At 46.3% G+C, this 15,513-nt stretch overlaps 1 protein-coding gene and 1 long non-coding RNA gene across 9 annotated transcripts in view; both read left to right on the forward strand.

Moving 5' to 3' along the window:
* The window catches only part of LOC309666315, a 667,877-nt gene that overhangs the window by 155,495 nt on the left and 496,869 nt on the right, over positions 1-15,513 (forward strand). The gene's annotated exons all lie outside the window — the stretch shown is intronic.
* Positions 1-15,513, forward strand: part of LOC309666280 (uncharacterized protein) — an 85,757-nt gene that overhangs the window by 17,026 nt on the left and 53,218 nt on the right. For 2 of the 8 annotated variants that reach the window (XR_014266975.1, XR_014266976.1), the window contains exons 2-3: positions 11,389-11,532; positions 13,172-13,353. Coding sequence is in view for 1 of the 8 variants with exons in the window: in XM_082473669.1 (XP_082329795.1) it covers positions 11,503-11,648; positions 13,211-13,353 (289 nt within the window). In the remaining 7 variants the exon portion in view is untranslated. Of the gene's footprint in view, positions 1-10,602; positions 11,649-13,171; positions 13,354-15,513 lie in introns of those variants that run through there. The other 6 variants (XR_014266977.1, XM_082473669.1, XR_014266980.1 and 3 more) reach the window with 5 other exon arrangements.

The following is a 15,513-nucleotide window of genomic DNA, read 5'->3' on the forward strand; positions in this document are numbered from 1 at the left end:
GCTCAGCCGATTAGGAAGCCTGTGCATTGTCGCCAAGACCCGTTGTCACCAAGGAAATGTGTTGGGGCAGGTGCTTTCCATCCCCGCCTCCGCACACCTTCAGCCCTGCTGACCCTGCTAATTTTCAGGTTCAGCACTTGTCAGGTGCTGACAGAGAAGGCATTCCCTTTACAAAACACACCCACCCTGGGGTGTCCGTGCGTGCGAGCCTGTGTGCGTGCACCTGTGTCTCCCACTCTCCCGCAAGGTTCCACATTTCCCATGGGTCCCGCTAGTGAGGGAGTCGAAGTGACACGGCCCCGGTAGCTGTTCTAAGAAACTCTGGCCAAGGGCTAAGCTTGCCCCTCTTCCGAGGGTGTGCCCCCGGACATTCCTCCCTCCCCAAGAGGCACTTTTGGTGAATCAACACAAGCACCTTCACCCGCTGTGCCCCCGCCCCTTGGCTTGATGACCTACATTACTGGCGAGCACAGAGTCATTTCTTAGTTTAACTCACATCCGGTTAGACACAGGGATATTTGTTAAGGCTACTTTGTGGCGGGTAAGAATACATCAGAGGTCACTCCAGATCCATTCCAAATCCGTCTTGCAGGCCAACCCCGCAGAGAACCAGAAGGAGGAAATGACTCACTCTCCGAGCCCATTGCTCTCTGTAATCCCTGAGACTCTCTCCTGGCACAGAGAGCCAGGGGCCGTCTCCGAGGTTCAGCTGCTACTTGAAATCAAGTCCTGCCTCTAACAGCACCCGTGCCCCCCGCTTTGCAGAGGAAGGCCCTGCCCTAATGGCGTGTGTCTACAACCTGGGCCATTCTTGGATTGTACGAAGAGTGGACAGAAACAGCTTTCCCACCCACTCACCTTCCTGATAACCCTTAGAATGTCCATTGTTGAAATAAGGTAGATTTAGTACATCGATAGCAAATGAGAATCACACATTTTCCCCAACTCACAATACATCAGCTCTATTGTTTTCAAGCAAACTGATAGATTAAGTTGGAATTGTATAATCATGATACACCATCCTTCATTGGCCAAAACTTAGATTTCTTTACTCACTTGTCTCTCCAACAATCTACCCATTCATTGGAAAACACGTTAAGTGTGGGATCTGCCAGAAACAGTGAGACCCAGGGCACGGACATGAAGACACAGTCCCCGTCACTGATGGGTTGGCCAGATGGTAGATAGAGATGGGCAAGCAAACATGCACAATTATGTTGGCACCACGATCTGGATCTTCTGAAGCACAGGGCAGTGACACAGTGCGGGTGGTCAGTACCACCTTCAGGCATCAGGAAGGCTCGCAAGACTGAACGAGCAGGTATTTATAGGCATGAATGTGGGCAAAGGTTAAGCAGGCAGTGGGAACCCTTGGAGCTGTTTTGTGCCTCTGCCTTTACTCCTGGGGCTTTTTCTGCCTAGAATCCCCTAACCCAGCATTAAGGAAACTGCTGGCACATAGTAGGCAGCTACTGTGCCCATTGGGGTATTTATGAATAAATTCCTGACGATGAGTAGTTAAAGAAGCTGGTAAAGATGCAGTAAATCAAAGAAAGTGGAGGCAACTACAGACAAGGCCCAGCGAACACATGGCGTGTGAATAGCTGCCCCTGGAGTCCTCGTCCACGGCAGATGTCATCAAGGATCAGAGAAGTTTTCTGGTTAAGTTTAGATGGCAAAGGACTCAGCTCTGCACAACAGAGCGCTTGACTGGCACACAAAGTGGAACCTATTTGCCATTTGCCTTTGTAGACTATTCACAGGAGGCACTTGACAAGGAAGAGTAAAATACATACATACATACATAGCATTAGAGATGAGACTGTTTTCTCCATAAAGAGTCTTTGAATATACCTGGAGAAAGAATACGAGCTAGAACGTCTGCATGGCGGTCACATCCCGTATATAGTGACAAGAATAAGAGAAACACTTCTAGAATGTCTATACTTTTTTTCACTGTGATGTTTGTTTCTACACTGAACAAATGATTTGGATTGTCTGTGGGGTACTGGGCTCTCCGAGGGTAAGATGAGGTTGGTGGAGTTGTGAGGGTGAAGCGCTATGGAAATGCAGAGGGAAGGATGTGAACCTTCCAGCATGAGCACTGAAGACTGCTCTAGAGGACGTAAAACTGAGCTGCACTTGAAAACACGGGTCATGTTTACACAGGATGGAATTGTTGGAGAAATGACCTTTTAGGGAGGAAAAAGTAGCCTGAAAAAGAAGTCTAAGAATAAAAATTTGAGGCATGGGGGGGATTATGTGTCCAGAATATGCACTATGCTAAGTGCATCCTGGGCATTAATTAACTAAATCATCTCTTAATCACATGTGGTGTCAGTCAGTACAAGGGTCAGGCAGACAGTATGCTCATATTTTCATACTTTAGGGCCTTAAAGAAAATAAGTGACATTTTTCGGAAACAGAGGTTATGACAGTCACGGCCGATAAGAGATCCTTCATCACATCTATTTGGTCCTGGGAGAAAAGTCTGAACCACTGGCTCAGCTCAGGGCTGTCCTTCCATCCCTGGACAGGACGTGTATACAACCAGATTTCCCAACCTCAAAGGACTGCTGTAAATAGTAGATAAAATATATGAGTCTAGGACAAAGCCGGGAGCCCAGTCTGTACTTGGAGCAGAGGAATTGTGGATTGTGGACAGTAAAGGAGTGTTTCCAACTTCACCGGGGCATCAGGGTCACCTGGAGGCTTCTTAAAACAGATTGCTGCCCCCTCCACCCCCCGGGAGTTTCTGATTCTGTAGGTCTGGAGAAGGCCAGGACGTTAGTTTAGCATCCTTGGGCGATGCTGCTGGTCCAAGGACTGCTCCGTGGGGACACCCACACTGGGCCACACTGCCTTTCTGTGCTGTGTCACTCGACACACCCACTCTGAGCCTTTACTTCCTTCTGCAACTGTAGACTCAGAGAGAGGGAGTTGATAAACTCATCCAGGGAAAAGTTTCAGACAAGCCATTAATTTACTACCTATTACTTAATATAAATGAGGGAAATCCAATGGTAGAACTTATTTCAGGCACTTTAGGTCATGAAGTGGAAAAGGATTTGGAGGAAGGAAAGATTGATAATGCTTTTGAAATCATACCTCTCCTATAGGTGAGATGACTGGAAATCTGAGAATTTCTTGGCTAGTAAAATGTAGTCAATATTCCTACGTAGCGGAAAGATCACTGCCTTCACCCGGCCCATGAATACTGCAGAATTCAAGTCCCTTTTTCATCTGTTCTTCTTTCTCCCTCCCCCTCCCCTCCCCACCTGGGAGAGTACTGCCCTGGGCACTCCAGAACAGCTTTGACTGACCCTTGTGCAATAGACAAAGCATCAGTTACCATGACATCCAACCCAGCATGGACACGTTGGCACTGGTGGTAGGTCACATACATTCCTCAAAATCTGATGCTTCCTCTTGAAGGTCTAAATATGAAGGTTCAAGAACAGAAAACCCTAACCCCAGTCTGTCACTCAAGGATCCTGCGATTGCCGAGCGGAGGTTTAGAAAAGAAGCTGAGAATTTTTTTCTGGGAAACCACCAGTATTCCAGCAAAAGCCACAGCATAGTGAGAACTTCTGAGTAAAACTAGGAAATACCAGCTATGGAAAGAAATGGCAGTATGTTGACCATACATGTAAATAATTTCCTGCCCCCGCCCTCCCCTGCCAGCCATCATCTCCAGGGGAAAATAAGCACATCTGTGTGGGAGAGTGTCTGCCTTCTTCTGAACACAGGTCAGGAGCCAAGTCAGTCAGGAGAGCCCCATGGAAGCACAAGATACACAGCTTCGAAACATCACTGGCCTCTCTCTCAAGTACAGTAATTGCCAGGGATGGTCCACAAGGTACACTCCTTCCTGACATGAGACCTTCCACATAGACCTCATTTCCAGTTGGCCCTCACTGGCGTGTGTTCATGCATATTAAGTAAAGGAACAAACGTTTACTGAGCACCTTCGACGTACTAGACTTTGTGCTAAGTACCTTACACATAGTGATATCTTATTTAATCCTCACTCCAGCCCTGTAAGGAATGTCCTACATTAACAGATGAAGCATAGGCTTAACCAAGGTCGAGCCACCTACTGAACATTAGTGATGTGATATAAGATTCAACCCTGGACCTGCTTGAGGCAGAACAGCATCCAGCCATTGCTTTCAACAAAAGACCTGTCTTTTCGGTGGTTTTTTAAAAATTATGTTAAAATACACATAATATAAGATTTACCATCTCTGCCATGTTTAAGTTTTCAGTAGTGTTAAGTGTATTCACATTGTTGGGCAATCAATCTCCAGAACTTTTTAATCTTGCAAAACTGAAATGTTCTACCCACTAAACAACAACTCCCCATTCTCCCTCCCCTCATCCCCTGGCAACCACCATTCTACTCTTTGTCTCTAGTATTTTGACTACTCTAGGGACTTCATACAATAATTATCTTTTTGTGATGGGCTTATTTCACTGCACATAAGGTCTGCAGATTTCATCCACGTAGTAGCATGTGTCAGGACTTCCTTCCTTCTTAAGGCTGAATAATGTTCTATTATATGTACATATAAACATTTTGTTTATCCATTCATCTATGAATGGACAACTTGGGTTGCTTCTTTCTTTTGGCTATCATGAATAATGCTTCTGTAAACATCTGTGTGAAAATAGCTCTTCCAGACCCTGCTCTAATTTTTTTCTGGATACATATCCAGAAGTGGAATTTCTGAATCATTTGATGATTCTATTTTTAATTTTTTGAGTAACTGCAGTACTGTTTTTCATAGAGGCTGCACCATTTTACATTCTCACCAAAAGTGCACAAAGGTTCCAATTTGTCCATGTCTTTGCCAATACTTGTTATTTTCTAATGGGTGTGAGGTGTTATCTTGTGGTTTCTTGATTTGCATTTCCCTAATAATTAGTGATGCTAAGCATCTTTTCATATGCTTGTTGTATATCTTCTTTGGAGTAATGTCTGTTCAAATTTGTTGCCTATTTTTAAATCAGGTTATGTGTTTTATTTGTTGTTGTTTCATTTTAGAAGTTGTTTATATATTCTGGATATCAAACCCTTATCAGATATATTATTTGCAAATATTTTCTCTCATTCCACAGGCTGTTTTTCACTCTGTTGGTTGTGTCCTTTGATACACCAAAGTTTTTCATTTGAATATAGTCCAGTTTATTTTTTCTTTTATTATTGTGCTTTTGGTGTCGTAGCCAAGAATCATTGTCAAATCCAATGTCGTGAATCTTTTCCCCATGTTTCCTCTAAGAGTTTTATAGTTTTAGGTCTTATGTTTAGGTCTTTGATCCATTTTTTTTTTAAAGATGTTTGTTTCTAAGGGTCTGTTTCTCTACCATCATGGTGTTTTTTGTTTTTTTTTTTTAAGTTTAATTTTTATTTATTTATTTATTTATGGCTGTGTTGCATCCTCGTTTCTGTGTGAGGGCTTCCTCTAGTTGTGGCAAGCGGGGGCCACTCTTCATCGCGGTGCGCGGGCCTCTCACTATCGCGGCCTCTCTTGTTGTGGAGCACAGGCTCCAGACGCGCAGGCTCAGTAGTTGTGGCTCACAGGCCCAGTTGCTCCGCGGCATGTGGGATCTTCCCAGACCAGGGCTCAAACCCGTGTCCCCGGCATTGGCAGGCAGATTCTCAACCACTGCGCCACCAGGGAAGCCCTCTTTGATCCATTTTCAGTTACTTTTTGTATATGGTGTAAAGTAAGGGTCCAACTCCATTCTTTTTCATGTGCCTATCCAGTTTTCCCAGCATTGTCCTTTCCCTACTGGATGGTCTTGGCATCCTTATAGAAAATTATTTGACCATATATGCAAAGGTTTTTTTCTGGGGTCCCTCTTCTAATCCATTGGTCTATACGTCTGTCTTTATTCCAGTTCCACACTATTTTGATCACTGTAACTTTGTAATGAGTTTTGAAAGTCAAGAAGTGTGAGACCTCCAGTTTTGTTCTTGGTCAAGGTTGCTTTGTCTATCAAAAGACCTGTTTTGAAGAGATAATAATAATAATGACTGTTTATTATTAAAAATCCAGAAAGGGAATGGAGTTCTTAAACATACAAACTATTTCACTTGCTTAGGATCAATGAGTATAGATGTCAGAACCATCTTTCAGTTTGAGAGGATCACGTTTTATAAGAATTTGAAAATGTTGTCCCCTCCTTCATAAGTTAGGTCAACTGACTTTAGAATTAGCCCTGCCTTGTCCCCTGTCTTATCTCTACTCTCCTGGCTACTCAGGGTCCTGGCTGAGTTTCTTGTTAGTTGAGCTGCTCTGGATGGAAGTTGTACTATATTCCCAGCCTCAAAATTGGGAGTCTAAGAGCAGCAGGGCAGAGGAGACCAGTAGTGAACAGAAGGAGATTGGTGGAAGCTCCATAGAGGGTTGGGGCAGTTCAAAAAACATGGAGTTCCCTCTCCAGTTTTCAGTTTAGTGGCAGCGGGTTAAAGCCTGACAGAACAAAAACACCAAATTCCATAGGAAATACCTCTTTCAGTCCAAGGCACTGTGGCTGGATATGTGGAGTGGAGATGGAAACCTTTTCTCCTTCCTTAAAAAAAATGCAATCGAAGAAATATGAGAAAAGACAATACTGTTAGCGCACTGGAAGAGAGTGGTGAGAGGTCCATGGGAGCCTGGAGACCAGTTGTAATGCCAGAGCTGAGGAAACGTGATCAAAAAGACAAGAACAGCAGTGATGGGAATAAAAGAAACCCAGGTAGTGGTTACAGAGATGCCTCAGGGTCCCAATGCTAACCTTAAGTATTGTCCTAAGGCACCAGCAGGCTTCCTAAGGTAGCCTGAGGCAAACTCAGAGAGAGCATTACTCCGCTCCATAACTCTCCCTCCCCCGGAAGCTCTCTCCTTCCCAAGTATTCCCTGTTCATCATCACTGTGGTCTCTCCTTCCAAGATATCCTTGGCTTCTAAATAAACCCTCTCCTCCCCCCACCTCAACCCTTAACAAACCCTAGACACGTGTGCACACGCATACACACACACACACACACACACACACACACACACATACATGACTCTCCCTTCTTCCTGCCTTGAGCCTGGTCTCACAAGCACCTGCTCCCCGGGTGTCACCCAGGGGATGCTGAAAGGTTGGCGGTCAATGGCAAACACTTGATTGACAGGTGGCCTCGGGATGCCTTCACTTGGATAAGCCGGAGAGGCATGGGGGACTTTGGATTAGAACAGGGATCTCTGACTCTGCTCAATGTGTGTGGCAGCCCGGATGGGAGGAGAGTCTGGGGGAGAATGGATACGTGCACATGTTTGGCTGAGGCACGTTGCCGTGCGCCTGACACTATCACAACATTGTTAATCGGCTGTACCCCAATATAAGATAAAAAGTTAAAAAATAAAGAACAGGGGTCTCTGGTAGAGAAAGAGCTGCCAACAGAGAAGTGAGCAAAATGCTAGAGGTAAAGTAAAATAATAAAACATGTTTAAAAGAACTTAATAATTATGCTTTAGAGAGCAGTCTGTATTTCCCTGCTCTACCTCACACGGGTCCTGTGTACTATGTCGTTTAATCCTGATAACTGCACTGCACGGTAAATGCTACCATCTTCAGTTTGCTGCTGATGAAACTGAAGAGAAGAGAGAGGAGACCCATATGCTCTCTTTTATGGAAAATATGAGGTCGGGTCTGAGCGGCAGCGATCTGGCCTCCTTTGATTAACCTGTTCTCCTTCTGTGGATAGACCCAGCTTTGGGGGAGTTCAGTCTGGGTTTATTAAAGCACAGTCATACCGCACAGGTCTCTGCCACTGCTGAGAGGGGCGACTCCTCTCCCTCCTCTTTCTGAAACCCTTATTGATCACAGAAGGGGTGAGTCCGCAACTACTGAGTAAAATATGCCTGCTTGGTCTACTCAGAGCAGTGTCATTCGTAGCCCACGTACGAATAGGTGTGAGGGGCGTCCCCTGAGGGGTCAGAGACAAGAAGCCTCACCTGGGCTTTTGGCCAAGGTGCCATTTTTGAGGGTTAACTTCTCAGGGCCTCAGTTTACTGTCTGCAGCATGGTGGAGGTGAGGGAAGAATAAGGGAAAAGCAACACCCAGAAGGCATCAGGGGGAAGTCTCCAGGAGTCCCTCACCACCCCCATACAGCCCAGCAGCAACCCTTTCTTTGCTCTCACCCAGGAACCACAGAAGGGGAAGAAGGTAGGGAAGAGGGACACCTCCCTTTCCTCCTGTCCCAGCAACGGGCTGGCATCCTGGTGACCTGGGCTGTATAATTCTCAAGGTCTTCTCCCAACCCTTCCCTCGCCCCCCAGTTCAGGATTTCTTGGGAAGAAAAATACAAGGATAAGAAGAACCGTTCGCCTCCCTTGCAGGGTGTGTATGGATTATAAGATAATTCTTCTCCTTTCCTGTGTTCGGAGTGACCCGACAACATTCCTTCATAGCAACTGCACTTTTATATGGATTAAGAACCAAATGTTGAAAACACAACAGAAAAAGGAATCTTATTGCAGTTTCCAATATCTGACCTGCCAAGAACCAGGAGCTTCAGGGAAGCTAAATCAATTACTTAAGAAGTTTCCATCTTTTCAGCTTTTCTCAAGAAAAGTTGGAGGTAGCCTCCAACCTATCTTTCCAAAAAAAAAGAAAAAAAAAAGTGCACACACGGCAGTGAACGGATAACAAAGGCATTTCCACCAATTCCGCATTGGATGGGAGGGCCTGCCTAGAGATTTGCCAAGAACACCGAAGCCAACTCCAGAAAGCTTCCTGGGATTGCAGTTGAAATAGCCCTCTTGATTAGTGAACTTTCCCAGGTTGGTTAAGAAATTTGTACTGTTCCCCTGTCAGCAAACTCAATTTTTTGGAATTCAGCACTTTGAAGCCAAAAAAGAAAAAAAAAAAAAAAAAAGATCTAAGGACATGGACTGTATTGTCTTCTTTCTAGAATCTTATTGAAAATGTGTATTTTGTAATTTTTTTATTAATTTTTATTGGAGTCTAGTTGCTTTACAATGTTGTGTTAGTTTCTACTGTGCAGCAAAGGGAATCTGCTATACGTATACATATATCCCCTCACCTTTGGATTTCCTTCCCATTTAGGTCAGCACCGAGGATTAAGTACAGTCCCCTGTGCTATACAGTCGGTTCTCATTACTTATCTATTTTATACATAGTGTCAATAGTGTATATATGTCAATCCCAATCTCCCAGTTCATCTCACCACCCCCCTTTCTCCTATTTTATCATTTTTAAAAAGCTGCGTTCTACCCAATGCATTTCACCTAATGTTTGTCGAATGCCTGAGTGTGTCTGGTTTGTTGAATGCCTGATGTGAAAATTCAGAGATTCAGTGTGAATTCAGGAGCTCACGATGTAGAGGGGAAGGCAGCCTGCAAAGGGAGATCTGCGGAGGTACGGAATGCATGCTTCAAGGAAGGGGGTGTCTCTGTGGGGAAAAATGAGTCTGCTTCAGGGAGTCAGGACAGACTGGAGAAGAAGGATGAAGATGAATGCCCTTGGCTGGCAAGGGGAAGAAGTCATTCCCAAGCGAAGGGGCTTCCTTTGTGCGTCCAATTTTACATACTTTATCTCTGTTCATCCACACACAACAGGTGGGTTTCAGGTCTTACAGAATTAGTCTTTCCATGTTATGAGTGAGGAAACCGAGGCAACGAGAGACAGTTACGTGTCCAGGGTTACAAAACCGTAAACCACGGTTTGCACAGGTGTCTTAAGTCACAGTCTGGGAGTTAGATCTAGATGGAGGCCAACAGGCTTTGGTCAGAGGTGAAGGGAATGAATTCTGCTCTGAATACGTCAAGCTCGAGGTACACGTGGGAATAGATTAGCTAGAAATAAGGACCTGGGATTGGAAGAGAGTTGGGGGTGAGATTCGGGAGCATGGGCAGGTTGGTGACAGCTGGGGTATGTGTGAGAGTGAGTGAGATTGTCCCGGGCAGGCATGTGGTGAGAAAAGCAACTGTAGATAGAACCCCAGGGCAACAGGAAGAGCCCGAAGACGGACAGAGAAAATGGGGGAGCGGCTGAAGCAGTAAAAAGAGAGGCAAAGCCATGGAAACCAAGACAGAGGAGAGTCTTCGGGAATGAACAGGGCCAGCAAATGCCATAAATGCTGCCAAGAGCTTACACGGGATGACAGCAGCCATTCGATTTGGCACTGGGAAGGTTATCGGGGACTTTAGTGGCAGGACTTTCAGTAGAGTACCGAGGGAAGAAGACAGGTGAGGACCTGGCAAGGAGGAAAGTGGGACAAGAAAGCAAAACTGGTTCTGCGCCATTTGTGGGTCTCTTTCAAGATGGAGGAATTTTAAGAAAGTTGGCGTGCAGAAGGCAGGCTGTCAGTGAAGAAGAAGGGGTTCTGGGATAAAGTAGAGGCCGAAGGTTTGAGAAGGAACTGAACCCCAAAGGGAATGGTGTAGAAGTCAGCCTTGGAGAGATAAGAGGTGATGCAGGCAAGAGTGAAAGGCACTCAGGGAACAGCCCTGCCTGCTGCGAAGCTGGTGGCGGGAGCCTATGATGAGAAGGAGGAATCTTTACCTTTGTGTGTGTGTGTGTGTGTGGCACGTGGGATCTCAGTTCCCCGACCAGGGATCGAACCCACACTGCCTGCAGTGGCAGGGCGGAGTCTTACCCACTGGACTCCCAGGGAAGTCCCAGAGAAGGAAGAGTCTTATAGGGCCAGCGAGGCATGGAGCTCCTGAGGAAGATGGGACTTACAGGAATGAAGAAGTGCAGAGGGAGGCTGTCAGAGGCAGGTGTGATCGAGAAAGAACAATATCTGGTGTCCTGATAGCCATGGGGGAGACAGCGAAATGCCAGCAGAGACAGAGAAGTGAGTTTCCGTGCCAATCAATACGGGATGCTCCCGCCGGAAACACCAAGTAACTAAGCACACTTTACGTTATACCCAGTATCCTCCATGGATGAAGACAGGAATGTGCACGCTAAGAAAAACAATTTAAGTAGATAACTTTTCCAGATACATTCTATGTGCCCAGTACTATGTTAATAGCTTTTTAAATTTTCCCAGTATGAATTGTTGTGGATGTTACCTCCAGTTTACAAATAAGGAACCTGAGGGTTTGTTAAGAAACTTGCCTCAGATCATCAAACTGGTTTGTCAGAACCAGATTTAGAACCCAGGTCTGTCTGTCTGGTAACAGCACGCTCTTAAATATTCCTTTTTTCTGACGTAGAGAAATTGCTCACATACATTGTCACAAAAGGTTCGATATTTACAAAAACTTTCTAGAAAGGGGCTTTAATGTGATTACCCTCCTGGTGAGGTGGACATGAGCTGTTCATCCATCCCTTGTTTGCCCCCGCACTCATTCATTCATTCATTCATTCATTCCACAGACATGTATTTCTTTGAGCATCTATAATGAGCCTGGCATCAGGCAAGTCAGCAAAGATCCCCGTGTGAAGGAGACCTGATTCCTCCCTGGATGAGCTTTCAGCCTCAGAGCAAACATGTACCACAAAGATGTCCACTTCTCTATGGTAGGTGGCATGCGGGAAGATGGTGTGGGCACCCAGGGGCACCGAGGGCAAAAGGTTGCCCTTCCTGAAGGTCAGGAAAGATTCAAAGATGAAGTGGCCGGATCTGAGTGTCAGTGGTGAGTCGGTGTTGTGTGGACTCCCCTTGGGGCTGGGACTGGGAGCAGGGCAGGCAGGGGTGGTCCTGTGAGGGGAGGCTCAGGGCCAGGAACAGTGTAGCATGTGGAGCCACAAAAAGCCCAAGTGGCTAGAGTGAGTTCTCAAGCATCAAAAAGCTGCCCTCTTCCTGATTTTTTGATATACCGGCATGCACCTGCATAATTATCTGAGGGATGTATTTATCTATGCCAACTCTAAAAATAATCTAGCTTCAAATTTTAAAAATCCACAAAATTGCTGTTTTGATCAGTGGTTGTTTATTCCTTTGTAAGATGTTAAAATAAAAAAATATCCATTGGTATATCTTACAAATCACCTGTCGCGTGCATAATAAAGTGTGAACCCCCTTTGAGAGCATAGAGATGAGAGTCCAGATTGGGGGGGTCTTCAACTTTCGGGGCTCACACAGCACTTGTAGAGTATAATGGAAACGATGGAGCCTCTCTATGTAACCGTGTGGGTACTAGCACACACCCTCACGTGTGGTATTTTGCATGTTATTTAGGAAGGTAGCGGGGGACTTCCCTGGAGATCCAGTGGTTAAGACTTTGCCTTCCAATCAATGCAGGGGGTGCGAGTTCGATCCCTGGTCGGGGAGCTAAGATCCCACATGACTTGCGGTCAAAAAACCAAAACATAAAACAGAAGCAATATTGCAAGAAATGCAATAAAGACTTTAAAAATTGTCCACACACACAAAAAAAATCTTAAAGAAAAAAAAGAAGAAGGGAGGGGGTCAGTGGTTCCTGGATGAGAGGTCGGGGTACCCTGCTGTAGGAGTAGGCAGGATGCAATATGAATGGTCGCGTTAAAGCCTGAAAGAGCAAAGCTGAACCCACCTGCTCTTCCTCTTATTTGGATGCCAGGAGGCCACCTGGTTGCACTCAATAGCCAGAGGTATCATTTCAGAAACTTTGTCGTCTCAGCAACAGGAAAACGGCAGCCTTAAGAGGTCCAGGCAAAACTGCTGTATAGTGCAGGGTTCCCAGCTCGGTGCTCTGTGGTGACTTAGATGGATGGGATGGGGGAGGGAGGGAGGGGAGATACGTATACATACAGCTGATTCACTTCGTTGTACAGCAGAAACTAACACAACATTGTAAAGCAACTATACCCCAATTTAAAAAAAAAAAATGCAAAATCAGCCTCGGCCTGTGTAGATGGGAACTTCAGCCCTCTACTGGCTGAAGGGAAAGACTGAGTTAGCCCAGCAGGCAGCTCGTGGCAAAAAAAAAAAAAAAAAAAGCAAGCCACGGAGGTGCAGAAGCAGGGCCACTGCCCCCAGGCACGAACAAGGAGGTGGGGGCTTGGCAAGCCGAGCTGAGAGGGTGGGAGAGGGAAACTGCCGCCACCAACCAGGAGCAGAGCCACGCTATTCAGTCTCTTAGCTCCGTGGCTGTGGCCGGGGCCCCGTTAAGTGACGCCCCCCAGCATCCACAGAGAGAGGGCCAGACAACAAGTAACGCTTGTCTTCCGCTGGCAGAACAAGTCCACTAGCCGGCCACTCTGCCTCCCCCAAAAGGCCAGAAGAAGGGCAGACGGAAGGAAGAGGGAAGAAAGAAAAGCAGCGAAGAAGGATCGATGGACACGCGGAAGAATGTCTGCTGCTTCAAATGTGGCACCGTTTAAGCTCCCAACGCGGGAGCCAAGAGCTCCTGTTAAATGGTGAGTCAACAAAAAGGTCAGCTCGTCCAGGGACCCAATTACCCTCTGCTTGGTGCCCAGGAAGGCCCAATTAATCCTCATTAGCTTGGCTTCGGTGGGGCTCTGAGCGCTCTGGCCCCTCCAGCTCCAGCCCGGGTTGTGGCCCTGGGTCCAAGCACCCCACTGTGAACCTTGTTTTCTCAAAGCTCACACTCGGCTTAAAACTCTTGCTGGTTTGACCCAAGAAAAAAGAGCCTGTGGCCTAGAGGTAATGAACTGTTCTCTCTAAGTCTGTCTCATTTTTCTCTAAAATAAGAATTGTTGACTGCACAAATATGACACGAATCAAGACACGCCACACCCCCCTCTCCCTTGCATACACTTACACACTCAGTCTCCTGAATGCACATGATTTGATTCTGAGTGAGAAGCTGGACCCTGTCAATATAGCCTAATTTAAATGCTTTAAGCAAAATGAAGAGTATCATTAAATTGCTTCTGCCTCTTGTGTTCTATTGGTTTAACACCTGTGATAATAAGTTTGCAGCCCTTAAGCTAAGCAGACAATTCGGTACTAACATCCTGCCCCTGGAAGGTACAAGGACAGGATTGACAGGTCCAAACCTCTGCGGGGATGGACACTTTGTCTTCTGACAATTTCACCCTTTCATTTTAGTATTATCATTCCCCCTCCCTCCTGCCAATTTTCTTTTCCCACATTCCTTATCCGCAACCCCCAGCCGTGCCCCCGCCCTGGCTCGATTTCAGTTTCCTGTTCCTCACACCTTGCTCTCGGGTGGGGACCAGCTCATTCACACAGAGCCACCTCAGGCCCATCATGGGTCAGAGTTCCCTAAAGTCTGATCCAGGGACCACCTGCAGCTGAAACACGTGGTGCGTGTCAACAGTTTAAATCCTGGGCTCCACTCACTGAATCACAATTTCCAGGAGTGGGAAATCGAAATAAGCATTTTAATTGTTTCCCAGGTTATTCCTCTGCATACACACACACACACACACACACACACACACACACACACACACACACACACACACACACACGAAAAAACCGCTAAGATACAGCATTTGGCCTCCCAGGGCTATACGAGAAGTTTGTAAATCATACAGACTTGGCAATTCCAGGACAAGGAATGCACTAAGAGTTGGTCTCAGCTGGGAGATGTACGCACATGTGTGGATAATAGAGTTCCTGCTGTGTATGTGAGCTTCTCACGTCCAGTTCTCCACAAAAGGCCAACTGGAGAAGTTCAAGTGGCCATACCTCATCGCCCAAAGGCCAAAAGAGGGAGCTAGTATGGTAAGAGTGAAAGGGGGAAGGAATGCTGGCAAAGGGAGATGCGATAGGAAGGATGAGGGGGAAAAGGTCTGTACTTGTTGATCTGATTTCCTGCAACTTCTGAACATGTATTGGTAGGATGTCCCCACCGTGGTGGGATTAAATGGGCCTTGAGTATTGAATGACTAGACGTTGGGGCCCTGCTCATTTCCTTTGCCCCATGTACATTAGGCCACACAAAATAGGAGCTCAAATCTGGGACTTCCTCCCCTCCCCCATTCAAATGCACTCACTTCAGGAGCCTGGAGATGAAGCCCTGGGTCATTTAGAAATTGGGTTCTTCATGGAACGCAAATCAGTCTGCTGTGGCTTAACCAGTTTCTTTTTTAATTTTTATTTATTTATTTATTTATTTATTTATTTATATTTATTTATTTATTTATTTATTTATTTATTTGGCTGTGTTGGGTCTTCGTTTCTGTGCGAGGGCTTTCTCCAGTTGCGGCGAGCGGGGGCCACTCTTCATCGCCGTGCGCGGGCCTCTCACTATCGCGGCCTCTCTCGTTGCGGAGCACAGGCTCCAGACGCGCAGGCTCAGTAGTTGTGGCTCACAGGCCTAGTTGCTCCGCGGCATGTGGGATCTTCCCAGACCAGGGCTCGAACCCGTGTCCCCTGCATTGGCAGGCAGATTCTCAACCACTGCGCCACCAGGGAAGCCCTTAACCAGTTTCTTTTCCTCATTCGATGATACAGCTGCAGGTGGGAGCTGCCACATTTTTAAAATCCAAGGCTCCTTCTGTCTTTCTGACCTGCCTTCCTTGGAATGCAGCCTCATCCTCACCTTCCCTCTGTGTTCCAGGCCCAAAGAGGAAAAGGGAAAGCAC

This window comes from Balaenoptera physalus (genome assembly GCF_965194825.1).
Source record: "Balaenoptera physalus genome assembly, chromosome: 8".
Taxonomy (NCBI): Eukaryota; Metazoa; Chordata; class Mammalia; order Artiodactyla; family Balaenopteridae; genus Balaenoptera; species Balaenoptera physalus.